The sequence below is a fragment of the Scylla paramamosain genome, chromosome 3, assembly GCF_035594125.1.
Source record: "Scylla paramamosain isolate STU-SP2022 chromosome 3, ASM3559412v1, whole genome shotgun sequence".
Lineage (NCBI taxonomy): Eukaryota > Metazoa > Arthropoda > Malacostraca > Decapoda > Portunidae > Scylla > Scylla paramamosain.
Window position 1 is genome coordinate 2,302,501 of NC_087153.1, and position 22,500 is coordinate 2,325,000.

At 44.1% G+C, this 22,500-nt stretch overlaps 2 protein-coding genes across 7 annotated transcripts in view; both read left to right on the forward strand.

The window, feature by feature from the left end:
- The window catches only part of LOC135089192 (uncharacterized), a 128,421-nt gene extending 115,104 nt beyond the window's left edge, over window positions 1–13,317 (forward strand). For 5 of the 6 annotated variants that reach the window (XM_063984558.1, XM_063984549.1, XM_063984520.1 and 2 more), the window contains exon 3: window positions 13,168–13,317. In XM_063984558.1, coding sequence (XP_063840628.1) covers window positions 13,168–13,317 — 150 coding nt within the window. The remainder of the gene's footprint in view (window positions 1–13,167) is intronic. The other variant, XR_010261416.1, reaches the window with a different exon arrangement.
- A 166-nt stretch (window positions 13,318–13,483) lies between these two features.
- Window positions 13,484–22,500, forward strand: part of LOC135088788 (inositol-trisphosphate 3-kinase A-like) — a 79,042-nt gene continuing 70,025 nt past the window's right edge. The window contains 2 exon segments of the mRNA XM_063983829.1: window positions 13,484–13,531; window positions 13,627–14,088. Coding sequence (XP_063839899.1) covers window positions 13,484–13,531; window positions 13,627–14,088 — 510 coding nt within the window.

Sequence of the window (22,500 nt, forward strand, 5' to 3'; positions counted from 1 at the left end):
CCGGCCTGGCAGGGAGAATAGCAGTACCATGCAGTGCGGAGAAGCTGTACAGAAATTTTATGGAAAAGAGATAAGAGGTTTTGCTGCTTGTCTGTTGTGTCTGGTGCTCAACAGCCACCAGCGCCTCAAGAAAGCGACTTTTTACACCCAAATGAACCTGAACAAATTTTAATTGTAAGTTTCTATGACAGCGGATAATACCTCAGATGTGGAGTCAAGTCCAAAAACTTGTCTAATCTGCTTTTAATCGATGTAATTGTTGTGCTATCTACGACATCAGGAGGTAAAGAGTTCCAGGTGTTAACGACCCAGTCGAAGAAGAAATGTGTGGCTTCGTTTGACGTGAATCTCTTACTAGCTATCTTGAGGCTGTGTTTTTTCTTTGTTTGATCGATGAGGTGTAAAGTAGTCGTTCACATTAGTGATTTCCAAGCCTTTAAATATGAAACACTTGGCTCGCCTCGAATCCCTCGTTTTCAAAGAAAGTAAATTTAGTTCGTCAGTCTTTTAATTTTTCTTACTAGAGGTGTCGTTTTAGTTTCTCTACGTTGTACCCTTCCTAACTTTATGCACTTTTTTATTTTTTATCCATTTATTTATTCATTTATTTATTTTTTATATTTTTTTTAGTAGGGGATCAAAACTGAACTCAATACACAAGACAAGGTCGAACCAGCGAATTGTAAAGCTTTCTGATATGTTTTTCGAAGGCACTCCTCATAAAGGAAATCACTTTGCTAGCAGTTTTAACGACCCCTAAGCAATGTTGGGTGGGATTTACGTAGATCACTTAATATTAGGGATCTGAGATCATTTTCCTTACTCCCCGTGGAAAGTGATATCATTCGTTAAATACTGAACAGTGTGGTTATTGCTTTCAGTATGAGGCACTTTGCACTTATCAGTATTAAATTTAATTTGCCACTCGACGGCCCCGTGCATTAGTGGATCTAAAATTGATTGCAAGTCCTTCTTGTCATGTGTTGTGGTTACCTTACTGGCAATTTTCATGTGATCGGCAAATGTTGACACTTTTCAAGTGGAACTGTCGCCAATGTCACTAATGTATTGTGTCAAGAATGGAACAGCGCCAAGTACCGACCTTCAGGTACGCCATCCTTTACATTAAGCCAGGTAGACTAAGTCGTTTTGAACCGCGTTGTTTTCCGTCCGAGTGGCAGCCCTCTATCCAGGTGTGGGTACTGCCAGGTGTGCGCAGCTTACTGATCAGTCTCTTATCGAAGACTTTTTCAAATGCTTTTGAAAATAGATATACACGACACGAATCATTGATATGAAACCATGTTGTGGAATTAACTTGTCATCTTCAAACTATTTCACCATACTATCCCGAGTGATGGTTTCACTAATTTGCAAACAACTGATGCCATATTAATAGAGCGATGATTCCTTGGATTAACTTGTCTCCTTGAAGGTTGATGTGATATTGACGCATTCCGTGTCTATCGAAATCTGCTGAATAAGATCGATGGCTGCTTACCTATCTGGTGTTTGTCTTCTTTCAGAATTCTGTGGGAGAAATTTTGTCACGTCCAGGAGTATTATTTACATACATCTTTTCAGTTGTGAAAAATACCATTTAAAAGTTTTCTTTTTTTTTTCCGTTCTCTTAGTTTCAAGAGGACCAAATCCAAAATCCATTTCCCTTTTGTCATTAAAAAAAAAAAAATGTATGATTGGCGAGTGGTTCCTCGCTACACATGGGGATGTGTCGACTATTCACATAACTAAAATACTCGTTTAGGTCAGTTACTCGCGTCTCATACGAGGCTTTTCTTACTACGCCTTATCAGCCGTTGGATGTCACAGTGGATTCTGTCGAGATCTGACATCCGTTTGATCGCAGATAGTTCAGTAGGCTGTTAAGAGTATTGTGTTGTGCGCATTTTTTTGTTTTTATTTATTTATTTATTTATTTATTTATTTATTTTATTTTTATTTATTTATTTATTTAGACAGAGAATGGCTAATTTTGATCTCTTTGCGGAGGAGGAGGCGGCAGATGGATGATGACTGACTGCCTTTGTTGTGTTGACAGGCTGTTAATCATTAAGATTATCAACTAATTTGTCTTTTGTGTGTGTGTGTGTGTGTGTGTGTGTGTGTGTGTGTGTGTGTGTGTGTGTGTGTGTGTGTGTGTCTGCCCCTCCCCTTCCCCACCCTATCTCAGCAATTTCCACGAGTGAATGGCCACGGCACATCCCGCGTCTCCCCTCTTGGCGGAGTGACGGGCGGGGCAGGATGGACGGGCAGGCCACGTCCACCAAGTGTTGTCGCGCAGCAGGTTCTGGTCGCTACCTGGGGCTGGAGGGGGCTGGGGGAAGGGGGGCGTGTGGTGAGAGGAGTGAAGTAGGTTGCTCTGCTTCTTCGTCATGCGCAGCCCATCACGGTGGCAAAGTGCTCCTGTCGTAACGACACGGCGTGGCGGGGCGAGGCGCGGTGCGGGGTTTGGTTGCTGCAGGACAGTTTTAGCCTCAGCTGTGTATGTCCCTTAGTCCATATTGGGGTGAGGGGAGGCGGGGGTCTGCAGCGTGGAGGGTAACCAGAACTGCCCCGGGCGAAGGCGATGCCCGCTGCCCTAACACCTCGCCGCCGCCTCAAACTCTTTGTGTAGCCCCAGTCGCTCGCCCTCAGCGGGTAAACACTGATGTAGGTCCCCGGGGCGCACAGCAAGGGGCCATCACCCCGCCACGCCTCGTGCCGGGCGGGGCGGCGGAGGCGGCGGGGCTTCGGGGATGTAATACGTGCCTGGCCGCGGCGGTGCTGGGCGCGGTGGCTCAAGTTGGGCTGAGTTCATTAAGGCTTCACCGCCGTCCTCTGGAGCCCTGCCGCAGTTGCACCACAGCCCCGCCGCAGCCCCGCCTCCTGGTTGCCCTGGCCCGGCCACCACCCTGCCCCTGGCCACCCCGTCCCCACCACCGCCCCGGGGACATAGCACTCCCGCCACCATGGGTCACATTCCCTCCTCGCCTTACCGAAGCTGCGTCATTGCCCCAGCATCCCCTCGCCCCCACACGCCTCCATCCCACTTAGTTAAAACTCCCCCGCGTGCCCTTCTCAACTCCCTCAGTACCCCTTACCCCCGTCAGGTGTCTCAGGAGTTCGCACGGCGCCTCTGATGCTCTGAGAACACTACTGGCGGGAAAGGAATCGTGACCGGTGATCCGTGACCCGCGACGAGGCAGGTCACAACCCCGCGATCCTCCCCTGTCTCTCCCTCTCCTCTGTTACCCAGCTCGGTCCATCAGCCTCAGGATGGATGGGAGGCTGGGGGTGGAGGGCCATGATGAAGAGGGAAGGAGAGGGGTGGTCAGGATGTTGAAGAATTAGGACCAAGGAAAATGTAATGAGATGGAAGGGAGGGGAAACACTGCCTGACTGTGGCGCCGCAACAACCAAACACTACGGCGCTGGCTGGCACTGCGAGGGAACGCAGCCTCTTCCTCCGAGAAACTGCCGCGCGTCACTGCACCACAGAGCCACCTGCACCCATGGGAGTAGGGGGAGGAGGGGGGCGGAGTCTGACATTCAACACCAAAGCTAAATATGGAAATAAAATACTGCTTCTGGATTGATTATGCGGCAAACCACCTCATATTCCCGGTCTCTTACCCCTCTCCTCCCCTTTCCTCCCCTCCATTCTCTCTACTTCCCCTCTCCTTCACTCTCACTCTCCCCCACTTTACATGTTTTTTTCTTCTCCAATTCTCCTTTCTCTAACCTAAGGCTTTCCTCTTTTTTTGTTCTCTCTCTCCTTTTTCTCCTTTATCTTCTCCATCCTTTTGCTCCCTCTGTTTATACTCATCCACGTCCCCTCCTCTCTTTACCTTTCTGCAACCCCTTCTCTCTCTCTCTCTCTCTCTCTCTCTCTCTCTCTCTCTCTCTCTCTCTCTCTCTCTCTCTCTCTCTCTCTCTCTCTCTCTCTCTCTGGTCTCTGTCTCTTTCCTTTCATTCTAAATTCTACTCTTTTCTTCTTCTTTCTCTTCCACCTATCCTTCTCCTCCCATTCACATCTTTTCCCTTCCCTCCCCTTCCCTCTCTCCCCTTCCCTCTCCCCCTTCCCCTCTCCCATCCCCCTTCCCATCCCTTCCCCCTTCCCCCTCACAGTTCCTGGGACAAGGATGAGGCAGCAACATGAAACAAGGATGAGTTATCGTTTCTCTCTCTCTCTCTCTCTCTCTCTCTCTCTCTCTCTCTCTCTCTCTCTCTCTCTCTCTCTCTCTCTCTCTCTCTATCAGACTTTTTTTTTTATTATATTTTTTCTTGTTGAGTTTTAATTTCTCTTACTTTCATCGTTTATTCTCTTTCCTTTCTTATTTTTCCATTATTTTTTATGTAACTTTTTTTTTTTACCGCCTTATGATTTCACTTTTTTTCTTCGTTTATGTGCGTGATTTTTGTTATCGTGTGTCATCAGTGCATAGTGTTATTGTTATTCTTTTATGTGTTTCCTTTACGGATGCTGATATTCGTAATCTTTTCTTTTGTTTTTTCTTTTTTTTTTTGGTTGTGTGTTAAAAAGAAGAAGAAGAAGAAGAAAAAAAAAAAAGCAGGAAATTGTTAAGTTATTTTCCAAGTAAGCAGACTCTTAGTGTTTAGTTATTACACACACACACACACACACACACACACACACACACACACACACACACACACACACACACACACACACACACACACACACACACACACACTATAATCTCTTCCCAGGATTCAATTTCGTCAAATAATCTTTCCTCTTCCTCCATTTATCTCCCCCTTTTTTCTTTCTCCTCTCCTCTCTTTTTCATACCGTTATCTTTCCTCTTCCTTCATTTATCACTTTTTTCTTCTCTCCTCTCTTCATTTATCCTTATTTTTTTCTCCTCTCCTCTCCATTTATTCTTTTTTTTCTCTGCTCCTCTCTTCATCTTTCTTTTCTCCTCTCCTCTCTTCTCAGACCTACACACACACACACACACACACACACACACACACACACACACACACACACACACACACACACACACACACACATATCCTCGTAAAAGCCAACATCTCTTTTCTTCCTTTGTTTCTGTGTGTCCATAACGAGAAACATTTTAACACTGGCAACCTCTCAAGGGACTGCCGCGTGTAGACCTCATGAACTTTTGAAGCTTTCCTGTAGTGTAATACGTTTGTAGCTGGACTAACAAGCGTAACTATAGCAGTCAGCGAACAGAGACGAAGAACAGAGACACACACGCCTGCTATTATCTTCCCTCTCTCCTCCGTGGTGCGCGTAGATCATTATGTCAGTTCGTGGAAGCTTGCATGGGTGTGTCACGAGTTTTTAAAGGGAAAAATTTTAAAGGTCTTGCATGGCGCTCAGGCGAAATGTACTTAGTCTCTCTCTCTCTCTCTCTCTCTCTCTCTCTCTCTCTCTCTCTCTCTCTCTCTCTCTCTCTCTCATCTAGAAGGTCGTAGATGTGTAATTTAAACACAATCTCTCCTCTCACATTACTCTCTTTGTCCCTATAAAGTGCGACAGGTGTGTGTGCGTGTGTGTGTGTGTGTGTGTGTGTGTGTGTGTGTGTGTGTGTGTGTGTGTGTGTGTGTGTGTGTGTGTGTGTGTGTGTGTGTGTGTGTGTGTCCTCTCTGTCCTCCCGTGAACTGAACTCGCGGGATTGAGATGATGAGGGGAGATAATGTTCTGTATTATATAAGATTAGAGGAGGTAGTCTTTGTAATGTCTTTTCCTTCTTTAGGGGAGAGTGAATTAAGTTACATTTTTTTCTTTTATTTTGTGTGTTTTTAGTTAGTTAGTTAGTTTGTTTGTTTGTTTGTTTGTTTGTTTGTTTGGAATTTTGCCCGTCTCCCTTGTGGATGAAAATAAATCAATTGAAATAGATTCAGCTAGGAAAACACGAATGTAGGTGAAAATACGTTAAAAAAAAAGAAAAATGAGACTAAAGTAAAATAATATGACTGGATTGGACTGAAAACACGTAGCAAATGGAAGAACAGACCAATAGATTTCTCGCAAAGTAGTCACGCTGATCTGAAAACGAAAGGCAGGAGAAAATAAATATGCCTCGGAGAAAAGAAAGATAAAACCGATCGATATAGAGAGGAAAAAAAAGAAAAACGAAAGAATGGGAAAAAAATAAATATGCCTCGGAGAAAAGAAAGATAAAACCGATCGATATAGAGAGGAAAAAAAAGAAAAACGAAAGGATGGGAAAAAAAAAATAGACAAACCGGGATGGAAATGTGGAGAAAAATATTTATAGATAGACGTCAATTATTTATAGATGGACGTAAAAGGAGAGAGAAAAAAAAAACAGAAGAAAAGAAGTAAGTAAAAGAATTGAAGATGGCCAATCACACAGATCTCATAACGTGTAACATAAGTTAGAGAGAGAGAGAGAGAGAGAGAGAGAGAGAGAGAGAGAGAGAGAGAGAGAGAGAGAGAGAGAGAATGGTAAAATTTAAATCCATTGGTGAATAAACAAAGACGTGTGTGTGTGTGTGTGTGTGTGTGTGTGTGTGTGTGTGTGTGTGTGTGTGTGTGTGTGTGTGTGTGTGGGCGCGTTCGTGCGTGCTTGCGTGAGTGAGCGTGCGTGCGTGAGCGATGAAGGATTAACCGTATTTGGAGGGAAGGGAGAGAGAGAGAGAGAGAGAGAGAGAGAGAGAGAGAGAGAGAGAGAGAGAGAGAGAGAGACTCATAGGAAAGAAAGTGGGTTAAAAATAAACAATGGTGGAAGCTGAGGGGAAAAAAAGGAGAGAGAGAGAGAGAGAGAGAGAGAGAGAGAGAGAGAGAGAGAGAGAGAGAGAGAGAGAGAGAGAGACTAGGGGAGGACATAAAAGGAAAGGAGAGGAAGAGGACACGATTAGCACTCAAGAGAAGAGAGGAAGAGAGAATTGAAGGAAGAGGCGAGGTGATGGTGGGGGAGGGGATGAGGGGGGAGGGGAAGGATGCTTATGCAACACTGATCATTGTTGTTTATTGCAATGACTGACGGGGGAGGGGAAGGATAGGCAAGAGGAGGAGGAGGAGGGAGGAGAAGGAAATTAACGGTAGCACAGGTGAGAAGTGGAGGAAAGGGAGGAAAGTAAAGATAGGAAGAAAGGAAATGCAGAAAAATAAATAGTAGGGAAAGGAGAAAAGAAGGAAGATGGAGTAGATGAAAAAAATATGAAGAAAGGAAGAGAGAGAGAGAGAGAGAGAGAGAGAGAGAGAGAGAGAGAGAGAGAGAGAGAGAGAGAGAGAGAGAGAGAGAGAGAGAGAGAGAGATGGGTGGAAAAAAGGTATCTAGTTTATGTAAGGAAGATTGAAGGAGAAGGGAGAGGAATGGGAGAAGTGAATTTGGAAGAGAACAGGTGAGGGGAGAGAAGTAAAGGGATAAAACAAGGAGGGGAGGGGACATGGGAGGTAAGGAGGGGGGATGAAAGGAGGGAAGATGGGGGGAGCTGTGGGGCAAGGGGGTGAATAAGAGACCACATGGAGATTAATTAATAAAAGAAACAAAAAAAAAAAAATGGCTCGACTACTAAAGGTCAGAGTTGAGTGACTTAAAAGTTCCATTCGAGGTTAGGGTTTCTCCGGGGAACAATGAGAATAGAGAGTAGTGTGATACATGATCGTTAGGTGGCACTGGTAATGGCTGAAATAGTGATGGGAATGATAATAGTGATAATAATAATAATGATAGTAATAATAATAATAGTAATAGTAGTAGTAGTAGCAGTAGTAGTAGTGATAATAATGGCAATGGAACTTTCATATATTGTTGCAGTAACGCCAATTTAATTACTCCAGATAGTTTTTTAGGAGAGAGAGAGAGAGAGAGAGAGAGAGAGAGAGAGAGAGAGAGAGAGAGAGAGAGAGAGAGAGAGAGAGAGAGAGAGAGAGAGAGAGAGAGGCTGTAATAACAATTTTATACGTACTCTTATTCTAATTGTTAAAGAGGCGAACTTTTAAACTTTTGATCTGATAGAGACCTGGAGCGAGGAGGGAGCAGTGTCAGAAGGAAGATCAAGACCAGGACTGGAATGCGCTTAACATACATCTTAGTGCAACGTTTCGGAATGCACTTGTTCCATCATCAGGGTGAAATCTGTTGAAATAGATAAAAATAAATAAGAGATAAATACTAAGACTACTACCACTACTACTACTACCACCACTACTACTACTACTACTACTACTACTACTACTACTACTACTACTACTACTACTAATAATAATAATAATAATAATAATAATAATGATAATAATTTCAAACGATCTCATCCCTTTTTAGGCCTTTCACTGGAACATTACATAATTGGAACGTTATACTGAAGACATAGGCCTAGTACATTCTAACCCTGGTCTTGGTCTTCATTACGACTAGCTTTGTATTTTATTTATTTACTCAGTGAAGTAGTCATTTTCTTATTGATCATGTATTTTATAATTCTACTTTATTTTGCTCTTAAAATGCCTTCTTTATTAATCTCCACTGTTTACTTATTTTCATATATTTACGTAATTATCATTATCATTTGGTTTTCTTTAATAAGTTCATTATTTACTTTTTTTTAATATTTATCAATTTTTACTTTATTTTTTACTGCTACATATATATATATATTTTTTTAATACTTATCAATTTTTATTTTATTTTTACTGACGGAAGAGAAACGAAACGAGATTAGACGACAAGAAGCGAAACGAGATAAAACGAGGCGAGAAGAGGCTGGCAGGCAGGCAGGCAGGCAGGCAGCGTTGTGGTTGGTCGGTACCGTTCATCAGCACTTGGCCGCTTGATAATGCCCCGCCACACCTGCCGTGGCTGGAAGGGAAACCAGTGCGGCGGTGATGGGCAGCAGGACCGGTTGCCGTGCCCTGCCTCCCTGACCGCACGCGACCACTCACATCGGAGGATCGAATTTGTGACGTGGTTCTCGAGCGTCACAGTTCTATCCAGTGAGCCACCGTGCTGGATTTTAATTACTGGTCAAGGGAATATTAAGGATTTTTTTCTCGTTCTTAATTATGAATGGCTGTCAATGATTACCTGCCAATTAATGCACAGGTTAATTAATGAAGGCGGTGGAAAAGTGAAAGGAGTAAGAGAAGGAGGAGCTGGCGGAGGAGAGAAAGAGGAGAAAAAAGAGGGAGGAAAATTGAACTAATTATCAACGTACGTACGAGAAGAGTGGATAATGATGTAAACACTTGATTAGAGAGAGAGAGAGAGAGAGAGAGAGAGAGAGAGAGAGAGAGAGAGAGAGAGAGAGAGAGAGAGAGAGAGAGAGAGAGAGAGAGAGAGAGAAGCTTCCGAATATTAAAAAAAAAATTCGAGTAATAATTTAATAGACAGTGGAATTAATATTTAAGTAACTGGATTCTCTCTCTCTCTCTCTCTCTCTCTCTCTCTCTCTCTCTCTCTCTCTCTCTCTCTCTCTCTCTCTCTCTCTCTCTCTCTGTCGGAAACACTAATAAGTTAAAAAAAGATTAAGAAAAAAATGTGAATGGGTTAAATAGATAAACAAAATAAACCAAAGTAAGGAGGTCACTAATTCATTCATCTCCTTATTCACCATTCAAGTGTTTTCATTCAAGTTCGTTATTCATTCACTTATTAGCGCCGTGTTTGTATTTTCATTTGTTATTGTTAGGGTCACGTGTTTCTGATAAGGCTCTCCTCCTCCTCCTCCTCCTCCTCCTCCTCCTCCTCCTCCTCCTCCTCCTCCTCCTCCTCAGCAACGTAAATTTAACCTCTTTTTCTCTTCACCCCTTCTCTTCTCCTTCCGCCCTAACCATTTCTTTCTCTTCCTTTGTTCGTCCCCATCTCTCTTCTCCCTCTTCTGCTTTTCCCTTCCCTAGTATGAGAGAGAGAGAGAGAGAGAGAGAGAGAGAGAGAGAGAGAGAGAGAGAGAGAGAGAGAGAGAGAGAGAGAGAGAGAGCGTGAGTCAGGGTAGATGATGTGAGAGTACATTAAATTAAATGATAACAGAGGAAGAGGAAGAAGCAAGAAGGAAGGAAAGAGACAAAGAACGAGCTACGGGGGAGAAAGAAGGAAAGAAAGGAGAGACAGAGGAGGGAGGGAGGGAGGGGGGAGGCAGCAGAAGTTGAAGTTACAATGAAGAATGATGAGAGAGAGGAAGTGGAATAGGGAGAACAGGGTTAAAGGGTACAACGGAAAGAGAGAGAGAACGGAAGGAGGGAGAGGGAGAGGGGAGGTCGGGTGAGAGAGTGTGATGGGGGAAGAAACGGGAAGGGAGAGGAAGAAGGGAAGGGAGAAGGGGGGTGCATATAATGAGGGAAAAAATAGAGCAACTAGTGTATTCTCTCTCTCTCTCTCTCTCTCTCTCTCTCTCTCTCTCTCTCTCTCTCTCTCTCTCTCTCTCTCTCTCTCTCTCTCTCTCTCTCTCTCTCTCTCTCTCTCTCTCTCTCCCCCTTCCTGTATTTCTTTTGAGTACGCAGGAAAAGAAAGACGAGGAGGAAGAACAGTGCCGTGACGGAGAGAGAGAGAGAGAGAGAGAGAGAGAGAGAGAGAGAGAGAGAGAGAGAGAGAGTAGGAAGGGAGTCGTCAGAGCTTCTGCTAAAATTATGGAAAGGTAAAGGTGAAGGATCTCCTCCTCCTCCTCCTCCTCCTCCTCCTCCTCCTCCTCCTCCTCCTCCTCCTCCTCCTCCTCTTCCTCCTTCCTCCTATCTTCTCGCAAATCGGCGTATTGTGTTGGAAATTTAATCACCGGAAGTAGTTTAAAGACATGACACCTTCGCCCTGTAAGAGAGAGAGAGAGAGAGAGAGAGAGAGAGAGAGAGAGAGAGAGAGAGAGAGAGAGAGAGAGAGAGAGAGAATGGTGCTGATCAAAAGTACGAGCAGTGAGGAAGAAGGAAGAAAGAAAACATGTAGTAACGTAATAATAATAAAAAAAAAACAAAGGAAGATGAAAGGAAACGAAACAAAAATAACTGTAGAATACGTGAATAAAATTAAAGAAGCTGAGAAAGAAAATGTTTACACCTGCAGAAAAGAAAACGTAAAAAAAAAAGAAAATAGTACATGATTAAAGACACGAGGCGATGGAAAAAAAAAAAAACGAGAGAAGAACATTAATGAACGAACAGCAGCAGACCTTTTACCCCTTGCCAGACTATTTCAATGGGGAAACGCAGGATAATAAAGACGAAGGCCCCTCACCATCCACCAAAAAATAAATAAATAAATAAACAAATAAACAAATACACAAACAAACAATACAAAATAAAAAAAAAAGCATGAAAAAAATAGCAAGATAACATTTACCAGTTCAGGAAGAGAATTAGGAGGAAGAGAGGAGGAGGAGGAGGAGGAGGAAGAAGAAAAAGAAGGCGGAGGAATAGGAAGAGGAGGAGGTTACTATCGGTCACGAGGCCAAAGTAGAACACACCTATGCATACTGTTTACTTAGCTGCGGGGGGACGGTGGGGGGAGGGGGAGGGAGGGGGCGTGGGGGAGGAAAGGGAGGAAGGGGGGCGTGGGGGAGGAAAGGGAGGCGTCGGGCAGGGGCGGCATGCGGGCGGAGGGGCCCCTACCACTCCCCCTTGCCTCTCCCCTCTCCCCTCTCCCAAATTCTCCCCCAATTCCTTCCCTCTCACTCTCCTTGTAATTTATCTTTCCACTCACCTACCCACCCACGCCCTCCAGGTAGCCAGGGTGGAGCGGGAGGAGGAGGAGGAGGGGAATGAGGAAGAGGAGGTGAAGGGTAGAGAAAGACGGTGGTTAACAGTGGAATAATGAATAGGAGGAGAAGGAAGGGAAGACGGAGGCGGAAGAAGAGGGAATAAGAGGAGGAAGAAGGAAGGAGTGATGGATGTATTGATGGTTTGAAAAATGATTGATTGACGGATGATTAATGTATGAAAATGATGAACAGGTGTGTGTGTGTGTGTGTGTGTGTGTGTGTGTGTGTGTGTGTGTGTGTGTGTGTGTGTAGCAGAGATAATTTGCTGACGTCACGCCCCCGATAGCGCAGCCGGATAACGAATGCTGAAGTGGAGGTGGAGGTACTGATGTGATAGCGGAGAGAAAAATGGTAGAGGAGGTGAGGGGAGGGGAGGGAAGGTGAAGGATAGTGGATGAAAAATAGAAGTGGAATGAGAGAGAGAGAGAGAGAGAGAGAGAGAGAGAGAGAGAGAGAGAGAGAGAGAGAGAGACGTGGAAATAGTTATAAGTGGAAGGTTGGGCAGTGGAGAGATTGTAGGTTAGTGGTGGTGGAGGACGAGGAGAAAAAGGAGGGAGGGTGAGGGAAGGGGTGGTAAATAAAATTAACGAAAGAAAAAATGTAAAATAAAAATAGATTAAAGTTAATTAATAGAAGAGTACGTGTGACAAGAAGAATCTGCTTATCGTGTGTGTGTGTGTGTGTGTGTGTGTGTGTGTGTGTGTCGCACGCGCCTCGCTATCAGTAAATGTAATCTGCTGCTGGAGAGAAAAATAAATAGCAGGAGTGGGGTGAGGAGGAGGAGGAGGAGGAGGAGGAGGAGGAGGAGGAGGAGGAGGAGGAGGAGGAGTGTACACCTGCCTTCCCTCAGAGCTGATTGACTGTCTGTTGATGTGTTTGTTCGTTGCTGTTATTCTTCTTTCCATTGTTATGATTCTTATTCTTTTCGCGATGTTTTTAGTTATTTTTTACTGAATATTCGTGCCAATTTTCTCAGAATTATCCAACCTTACAACAACAACAACAACATCTACTACTACTACTACTACTACTACTACTACTACTACTACTACTACTACTACTACTACTACTACTACTGCTGCTGCTGCTGCTGCTGCTGCTGCTGCTGCTGCTGCTACTGCTACTACTGCTACTACTACTACTACTACCGCCACCGCGCAAAAGACAAGTAGAAAGGTTGCATTTCGGCGAAATTTCGTCATGCCTCTCCCTGCCCCGCTCCGCCTGGAGAAGGTAGAAAGAGGGAAGGGTGGCGGGGCTGGAAGGAGCTGGGTGGAATGGAGGAGGTGCCTTATGCAATGGGTGACGAAGGAAAGATGGCGGCGCAGCAGAGGGTTGAGGTGAGGCGGCGGGAGGGAAGAGAGGAATAGTGAAATGTGACCTTGACAATGTGCGTATTAGTGTGTGTGTGTGTGTGTGTGTGTGTGTCCCGTCCGTGTGTTAACCTTGCTTCCCCGTGTCCAGGAATCAGAAACTCGTGCTGAAACACAGTGCCGCCCAGTGCCGTCCAGGCGTGACTTGACACCCCGTAGTGTTGCGAGACGCCCGGTGGCCAGAAACACACCTCAGAGGACCTGGACAATACTCTCTTGTGCTGCCCCGTCAGTGCCCTGAAAAGCTCCTGAAGCAGTGGTGCTGGTGCGGCCACGTCAGGTAGTGGTGTGTTGTGCCATGTGACCGCGGCGTCGGCATCCCAACCAACACACGCTTTCAGGCGCCACAGAGGGCGTGTCTGCGCCATGTGATCCCGCTCGGGCGTGTGCTGAGCTGGTGCTGTGCAATGACGGGAGGTGAGAGGAACCTTCCGGGGGCGCGACGTCTGGCCAGAGTGATGCCAGGCAACCCGTGGAGAACACGGCGGGCAGAGAAGAGCAAGGCCAGACGAGTGTGAGCCCAGATTGCCTGACGGAGACGCTGAAACAGACGTCGCTAAATACCACGGAGGAGGAGAACGCGGAGGGCGTGGACTCTGCCTTTGAGGAGGAGTGGTCAGACTACTGGCTGAGCCCCGGCCTGACGAGGCAGAACTCGTGTCTGGAGGCGGTGCCCGAGGACAGCAGACTGTCTCGCCGGGCCTCCCTGCTGGACGACGAGTTCCGCGAGGCCCTGGCCAGGCGACACTCTCGGGACTCACGCCGCGGCTCCGCCATCGAGGAGATGGACACTCGCGACCCCCTGGGGCGCCGGGACTCGCTGCTGGAGGCGGTTCTGGCCGCCAAGCGGACCGGGTGGCGGGGCCTGGTGCGCACCGACAGTGTGGAGAGTGGCGCCTCCATGGCCTCCGTCAGCAGCATGAGCAGCGACGGCTCGGGGTGTCCCTGCGACGACTGCTTCCTGGGCCTGACGGACCTAATGCTGGCCCAGCCCCCGGCCAAGCCCAAGAAGGTGAGAGAGAGAGAGAGAGAGAGAGAGAGAGAGAGAGAGAGAGAGAGAGAGAGAGAGAGAGAGAGAGAGAGAGAGAGAGAGAGAGAGAGCTAAAACGGTTTATCTTCATTCCCACCACCACGTCCTCGGTTGCACTTTTCTTTCATCTTGGTTCCCACAGCCAGCTGCCGCCCCGCCGGGCTGCCTCACACGCCGCCGGGAAGGTGATAAGTGAACCAAAACAAAGCACCAGGCTTTGACGGTGATGCAAAACAGAAAGTGTTTTTTGTCCATGGCTGTTATTTGTATATTCATATGTTTACTATGATTATTTATTATTATTATTATTATTATTATTATTATTATTATTATTATTATTATTATTGTTATTATTATTATTAATTATTATTATTAATATTATTATTATTATTATTATTATGTACCATTCTTCATATATTTTGTGTCGACCATTGACTTTTATATTGAATCCCCCTGCACTTCTGTCCATCTCTCCTCCCCTTCCACACACCCTCCCACTCTAATCACTTCTTTATTCTAACCTTCCTGCCCTTTGACGTCATCACACACACACACACACACACACACACACACACACACACACACACACACACACACACACACACACACACACACACACACACACACACACACACACACACACTGATAGACGAGGGTCTCTCTCTCTCTCTCTCTCTCTCTCTCTCTCTCTCTCTCTCTCTCTCTCTCTCTCTCTCTCTCTCTCTCTCTCTCTCTCTCTCTCTCTCTCTCTCTCTCTCTCTCTCTCTCTCAACCACACCCTGCTCTGACCTCTCCATCTTTACCCCTCCCTCTCCCTCCTCTTCTTCCCCCACCTTACCTTCCTCTTCCCCCTTCCTCACTTCACCTTCTTCCCGTCACCCCTCCCTCCTCTTCTCACCTGTCTTCCTTCCTCCCTCCCTCACTCTTCCACCTTCACCTGCCGGAAGAATCTTTAATTAATACATCTTTTTTTTTCCAGGTAAGTGAAGGCGTGCGAAGGTGAGACAGAGACAGGTATGTGTGTGTGTGTGTGTGTGTGTGTGTGTGTGTGTGTGTGTGTGTGTGTGTGTGTGTGTGTGTGTCGTAGCCGGATAAGAATGGAATGTAAGCAACCTCATGAGAGAGAGAGAGAGAGAGAGAGAGAGAGAGAGAGAGAGAGAGAGAGAGAGAGAGAGAGAGAGAGAGTAAACATTGGCAAAGTAGATCCAGGTCAAGTATTGTCTCCATAAATAGTGTAAAAATAAAGAAAAGTAAGTAAATAATTAACCTTTTAGGGAATACTTGTACCTGTCTTTTTCCCACCTGGCTGAAATTTATAGCACCACCTCTTCTACATAAAAATAAAAGCATATAAAAAAATCCAAATACAAGTGAGTGTGTGTCCAAGGAAGGGCGGTAATGCTGCTTTCGTCTCCGAGCATATATATTTTCTTCTTTTTATGTATCTGGGGCTCCGGCAAATATAGAGGAATGGTCGTGAAATGAAGGCGCCAGTCATTCTTACGTCCGCCAACACTGAACTCAAGGAGAGGGAGTCTTTAAGGGGAGAAGCACAGCAACTCCCATAGTGCAATAATAACTTAAGGCAAGGTTTTCGCTGTCTGTTTCATTGGTTTACTCTCTCTCTCTCTCTCTCTCTCTCTCTCTCTCTCTCTCTCTCTCTCTCTCTCTCTCTCTCTCTCTCTCTCTGAGTTGTTCATTTTATCCCACAGCCCCCTTTAAACATTGCGCTAGCTAGACGTTGGAAAATCTATTCTTTTCATCCCTTTTTCTTTCTTGTGGATGTTAATAAGGATCTTGTATAGTGGTTTAGTGGTGGGAATTGTTGCTTACTACTCTTGAGGTTTTCATTTTATCTCACAGCCACCTCCAAACACTGTACTGGTTAGATATTGTAAAGTCTGTTCTTTTTACCCTTTTTCCTTCCTCATGGGTGTTAGCAAAGATCGTGTGTAGTGAATTGGTGTTGTGAATTGTGGCGTATGTTTCCCTTCTCCGTAGTACCCTTGAGAGGTTTGAGTCGTGGAGGTTGTCCCGCTCAGGATCTAACGAAGTAAGGTCTGCCTACGCCTGCCACTCCGTCATGATCGAGGTGTTGCTGTCTTACAGGTGTTTGTGATCAGACTGCACAAGATTAACGATGCTCAGTCAATTTATAGAACTGACTTCATGAATAGTAATCACATTTTGTTTTCCTTCTTTTCTTGTTCCGTCTATATTTAATGTAGGGTTACCACAACTCTCGTCCCAAGAGGCAATATCTTTTACGTCATCAAGTGCAGGGACAGATGGCTTCATGCAGCTTCATTTATTTACTTATGTTCTCGAGTAACTCCCCATAGGAAACACATGGGACCTGCTATGACTGATCCCTCTGACTCGCACTGAATCACAAACCAGTTGAAGCACGTAAAAGTTGAACTACCACAAGGAAGCTCATGTTCTTTATCTCGTTCCTGCTTACTCTGAAGCCCGACATTCTCATCCCTTGGTTCCCACGTCCACCCTGGATACAGCGTGTGGCGGTGCTGTGATGTAACGCTTGTGTGGATGACAGGAAGCACTCAGCGACATTCCCACATCTTTCACGCGATCTTCACTACATTATTCTTTATTTTCTGTATCAATTATCTCTCTCTCTCTTTGCTGTCTTCCAATGGGAAAAAAATTACTGAGTTTTATGATAAATAGGAAAAGAAGAAAAATACCGTCTAGGGAATGGCATTAAAAACAAAAATAGACGAGAAGTTAGGAAATGATTCACTGGCCAAGCAGGAGACGAGAGTCGAGATGATGCAAGGAAAAAAAAAAAAAGGGAGTCAGAGAGGAAGATAATGTTAATACTCTTCGGAAAATCAAGAGTTTCATCAGACGGTCGATCTCTTCCCTCCTCCTTGATCTCCACCATGATCTCGTTTTCCTTCGAGACTCTAACACGTTCTTGTATTTCATTCACCATAATCTTCACTCTCTCCTCGGGCACAACTCCTTCACTGCTACAGACTTTCCTCTGCTTCTGTTTTCTCTTTGCCTGTTGTGTCTGTTTCATTACGAATTGTTCCTTCCGTTCATTCACGTTGTCTCTTCAGTTAACCCTTTGAGTACCACGATATTAACTCACTTCACTCCGAAAGTATATTGACTTCAAGATGACTTCGTTGTAATGAAGGCATTAAAAATTACCTCTAGCTACTCATCAACAACCATTATATCTCCAGTTACTCCTGATTAATGATAAGCGATTTTGTGAAGTTTGGGTGTCTCTGGTGCTGGAAGGTTTGATGAGAGAAGGAACTTGCAACCTCATCAGTATTTTTTTTTTCTTGACGCATTTTGTAACTCACGCCTTTGCTTATCTCTGCCGCATGACTAAATATCACTGTGGCCTACATACGCTGTGCTTGTGCTTCCTAACGCAATCCTGACCTTCATAGATTGGTCCGTCTCTCCACCGGTAACTACTCGTACTTCGTCTCCTCCCTGGTCTTTATTGCCGCCCGTATCGTCCTCATGGAAGGTTCGCCCCTGCCTCCCAACCCCTTCCGGCAGCTATTTGGTGTACTCGTTATTCTCTTGCGACTTCACAGATTTACTATAGATCATTGCAAGTCCACCAGTCACCTGCAAGAAGAACATAAGAAAAGAAGGGAAGCTGCAGGAAGCCGCCTGGCCTAAATGTGGCGGTCACTGTATAAGAATAGTATTTAGACAAGTGTTCGTCACAGGAAACTTCGTGTGATCCTTTTCTAAATTATACGTTGTTTTCAGAAATATTCGTCGCAAATCCGGGAGACAGTCGAACCTTAACCCTTTCTCTGAGATACGAAACAAATAAAAGCACGAAGTAATGCATGAAATCTTTATAAAGCATCCACAAGAAAAAAGAAAAAAAAATTACAAGGAATAGATTTTGCAATTTCTATCCAGTTTAAAGATTAGAGGTGGCTGTAGAACAAGTAAAGATGTCTCTGATTCGCAGTTAAGGAAAGATGCACCAAATATCACTTAAAGGATTAAAGTAATCATGCAGTCAGTGAAATAAACCGAATTTTTCGTGTCATGCAAAATTTTTAGATCCTCCACATTAAAGTACGGTGGAGAGAGAGAGAGAGAGAGAGAGAGAGAGAGAGAGAGAGAGAGAGAGAGAGAGAGAGAGAGAGAGAGAGAGAGAGAGACCTGTTAGTCATTTCTCCCACGTGTGGACAGGAGGAAGGAGGAAGAAGGAAGGGTCGAGGAGAGAGAAGAGGCAAAGTAAGAAGAAAAAAAGAGATGAGGTCAGGATCACCATCGCCTTAACAAAGTCTGCACGCATGACAGTGGAAGAAAATATTTTACTATCTAAAAATAAATATAGAGAGAGAGTCAGGTGTGTAAATACGTACTGTTACAAGACGTAGTACTAGACATTATTTTTTATATTTTACATTATAAGAAGACAGATAAAAAAAAATTGTTATTCCGATCATTCATTTCACTCCCAGCCGCTGAGGAGGCCCACGTCTTCCGGTGTGTGGCTCAGGCGGCGACGACGACAACAACAACAACATCAACAACAACAACAACAACAACAACAACAATGATGATAAATGCAACAAAAGCAACAACGACAACAACGATGATGATGATGATGATGATGATAAGTACAACAACAACAAGAATGATGATAAATAGAACAACAGCAACAACAACAGTAACAAACAGCAAGAACAACGATGATAAATACATCAACAACATCAACAACAACAACAACGATGATGATAAGTACAACAACAACAACAACAATGATGATGATGATGATGATGATGCAACACAACAACATCAGCAACAATGACGATGATGATAATAAATACAACAACAACAACAACAACAACAACAACGATGATGATAACAAATACAACAGTAGCAACAACAGCACAAATGAAGATGATAATGATAATATTTACAACAACAACAACAACAACAACAACAACAACAATAACAAAAATAATAATAATAATACGAATTAATAGATAAAGCTAAATCCAAGTCCATTCTAATACGTCTGTGTACTGGCGAATGTGACGCAGTCCATTCCGTATCTTGTGACGCAAAAATGGCGGAGAAAGTGTAACCGAGTCTGCGAAGGTGGAATTATATAGCCCGTGGCCGTGCGTGGTGGTGGTAAGGAGGAGGAGGAAGAGGAAGAGTAGTAGAAATGGAAAGTTTGACCTTGAAATGTGTGTGTGTGTGTGTGTGTGTGTGTGTGTGTGTGTGTGTGTGTGTGTGTGCACCTACATATGACACAGGTAGGAAGCTTTGGTAATATTGTCCCATATTCGTAGTACATTTTATAGTACTACTTCTACTAGTTGTTGTTGTTGTTGTTGTTGTTGTTGTTGTATCTAACTCTGGCTTTCAATTATTAAACATTTTTTGCAAGGATAGTTTCTGCAGACCCATCCAGCCTGTTCCAGATTTCCATGTTTCTCTGTAGAAAGCTGTATTTTCATCTCTTCTCCAGCAAGTGGTATTTTTCAACGTTTTTCCATGACCTTTTGTATTTCCTGAGTACATTACTAACAGATCGTGTCCATCTACTCCTCCCCGCTGCCTTCACAACGCAACAGTCCATTCATAAGTCTCTTCCCGTATAATAATAATGTCGGGGTATGTGTGTGTGTGTGTGTGTGTGTGTGTGTGTGTGTGTGTGTGTGTGCTTAATGAACTTCGTTAGAGAGCCTTTACGCGAAGAAAGAGGAGAGAAGATTTATAAATACAAAGCAAAAGAAGGATGATGTGCTGAGGGGTTCCATTAGATGATTAGACTAAATTCCGCACAAAGAACTACTTGTAGGGGGAAATAGAGAGAGAGAGAGAGAGAGAGAGAGAGAGAGAGAGAGAGAGAGAGAGAGAGAGAGAGAGAGAGAGAGAGAGAGAGAGAGAGAGAGAGAGAGAGAGAGAGAGATTATCCATGTAAAAGCATATAAGTCTGCAAAACATTAAACGCAGACATTTTCCTTGCAGGGAATGTTATAAAGATTTATAGTCACCCGTCAAAAAAACAGAGAATGGTCACAAACGGCGAAAGTATTCACAGAAAACGTTACTTTGTTAATGCCTGACCCAAGAAAACCACTGTCTCACTAGTGTTCTTTTCTAATATTAAGCAAAGCACAGGCAGATTTTTACCTATTTTAATACACTCAGAAATTAATTGTAGAAAGTTCTAAGCATCATATTTTTACTGACAATTGACTCATCATCTTGTAAATTCTTTCCTACTAATACCACTGGTGCAGATGTTGACATGAGTAAAGCTCATCCGCGCAGTGATAGAAAACGTGACGGACCGCACTTTTCTATGACTGACTCAGGAAAACATTCTTGACGTCTTTCTACTCCATGATCCATAAACAGCATGTACTGTACATTGGCCTCACCCCACCCATAGAAATCCTGTTGTGTAAATGTTGACGTTTTGCTATAGACGCAGCAATAAGGATTTTTTTCCTTATTTTGTGAAATAGTTACAGCATTTGGGACAGTCCCTGTTATCAGTCGGTAATTGGAGGGCAGCGTAGGTGACTAGTATGTTTCTAATGCACTTCAGCTAAAATATGAAAACTTAAGTATGTTCTAGTGCTCAGAATGAGCGTGACAATACAGTACTTTCTGGGGGGAGCTCTGGGGGGGCGGCACAAGCCTCTTCAAAGACGTCAATTTTAAAAACCTCCACAAACACAAGAGGTTAGCCATCTAATCCTCACAGAAGACTTGACACAGAATTCCTTACCGGCGCTGCAGGCCATGAGCGTGAAGCTGTGGTGCGAGGGATCAGGTTGTTCAGTGTTCTGTTTGAATGCCAGAATTTGATATTCATGGACGATTATGACAACATTCCGTGTTCATCTCCACTGTGTTCTGCATTTCTTCATAGTCTTCTGGACGGTAATCATAACTTTTCCCGTGCCCCATCTCCACTATATCTAACAGTCGAAGCTGTGTGGGGTTTTAACAGTGTTTCGTAATGTCAGTGACAGTTTAACAATTATTCTACGTCATTATGTGAACGTGTGCCGTAGTTCGTCGTGAGCACTAAAGTAGTGCTGATAACATCATCCTTCCAGGCCCTGCATCGTTACTGGAAAAAGGCAATTAGTAGTTATAGAGGGATCATCATCATCATCGCCATCTTCTTCTTCTTCTTCTTCTTCTTCTTCTTCTTCTTCTTCTTTTCTTCTTTTTCTTCTTCTTCTTTTTCCTTTTCTTCTTTTCTTCTTTTTCTTCTTCTTTTTCTTCTTCTTTTTCTTCTTTTTCCTTTTCTTCTTTTTCTTCTTCCTTTTCTTCTTCTTTTTCTTCTTCTTCTTCTTCTTCCTTTTCTTCTTCATCTTCTTCTTCTTCTTCTTCATCTTCATCTTCATCTTCATCTTCTTCTTCTTCTTCTTCTTCTTCTTCTTCTTCTTCTTCTTCTTCTTCTTCTTCTTCTCAGCTTAATCCTTTTTGTTGTCGCCGCTTCTAATGAGCGTTTTCCAGATGATTTTATCTTGAGACATTCTTTTCACCTAATCCTTTTGTCTTTCGTGTCCTCCTTGACACAGTCCTTCCACCTAATTCTTGATCTTCTTCTCGTTCCTCTCACTTCCATTTTCATGATTTATCTTGCAACATGCTCTTCTGCAGATCTTCTCATCAAATGACCTGCTCACTCTGTTAATTGTCAGATTTAATTTGGAGACTGTCAGCAAACTAGAGGACTTTAGATAGAGTGAAGTAAAACATACGTAACGTGTGGATCAACGAGACGCGTCACTGGACTGCTGACCGTGACTGGACATAAGCTTTCGTTTTGATGAATTTGATCATTTGAGAGACGCGTGGGAGGTGAACCAAGGACGTCTGTCTGTGATATGTGTGACACAGAGGTGGCCTTGGCGAGACGCACCTGTTATGGAAGATAGGGAATGAAGTGAGGGAGAGAAGGAGGGTGGAAGGTATTCAGTATAAGGATGATTCATGTGTATGTTATCTTTATTTACTCATCTATTCATATATACGTCGCATTCACGCAGGGTATCATTCACGTCCACCTCCTCTCCTCCTCTTTAGTATATTTCCCTATGGCCGCCAAAGAAAAAAGACAGGTAAAAATTGGATCATAAGGGCTACTATGGGTTGAGCGGAGCAAACTTAGCAAGAACGAGGCACTGTACCTACATAGACACTGGATTGTTTCACGAGAAGGTTGGATAAATTTGCGAATAAGGAGGCAAAGATTAGTTCATAAATAGAGAAACAGGAGAGAAACAAAACCCAGCAAGAACGCAGCAAGAAATGTTTCAAGAAGAGGTTAGATAAACTGACGGAGGAGGATGGCAGGTGGTAAATCCTAAGTCCATTTTACTGCCGTGGTCATCT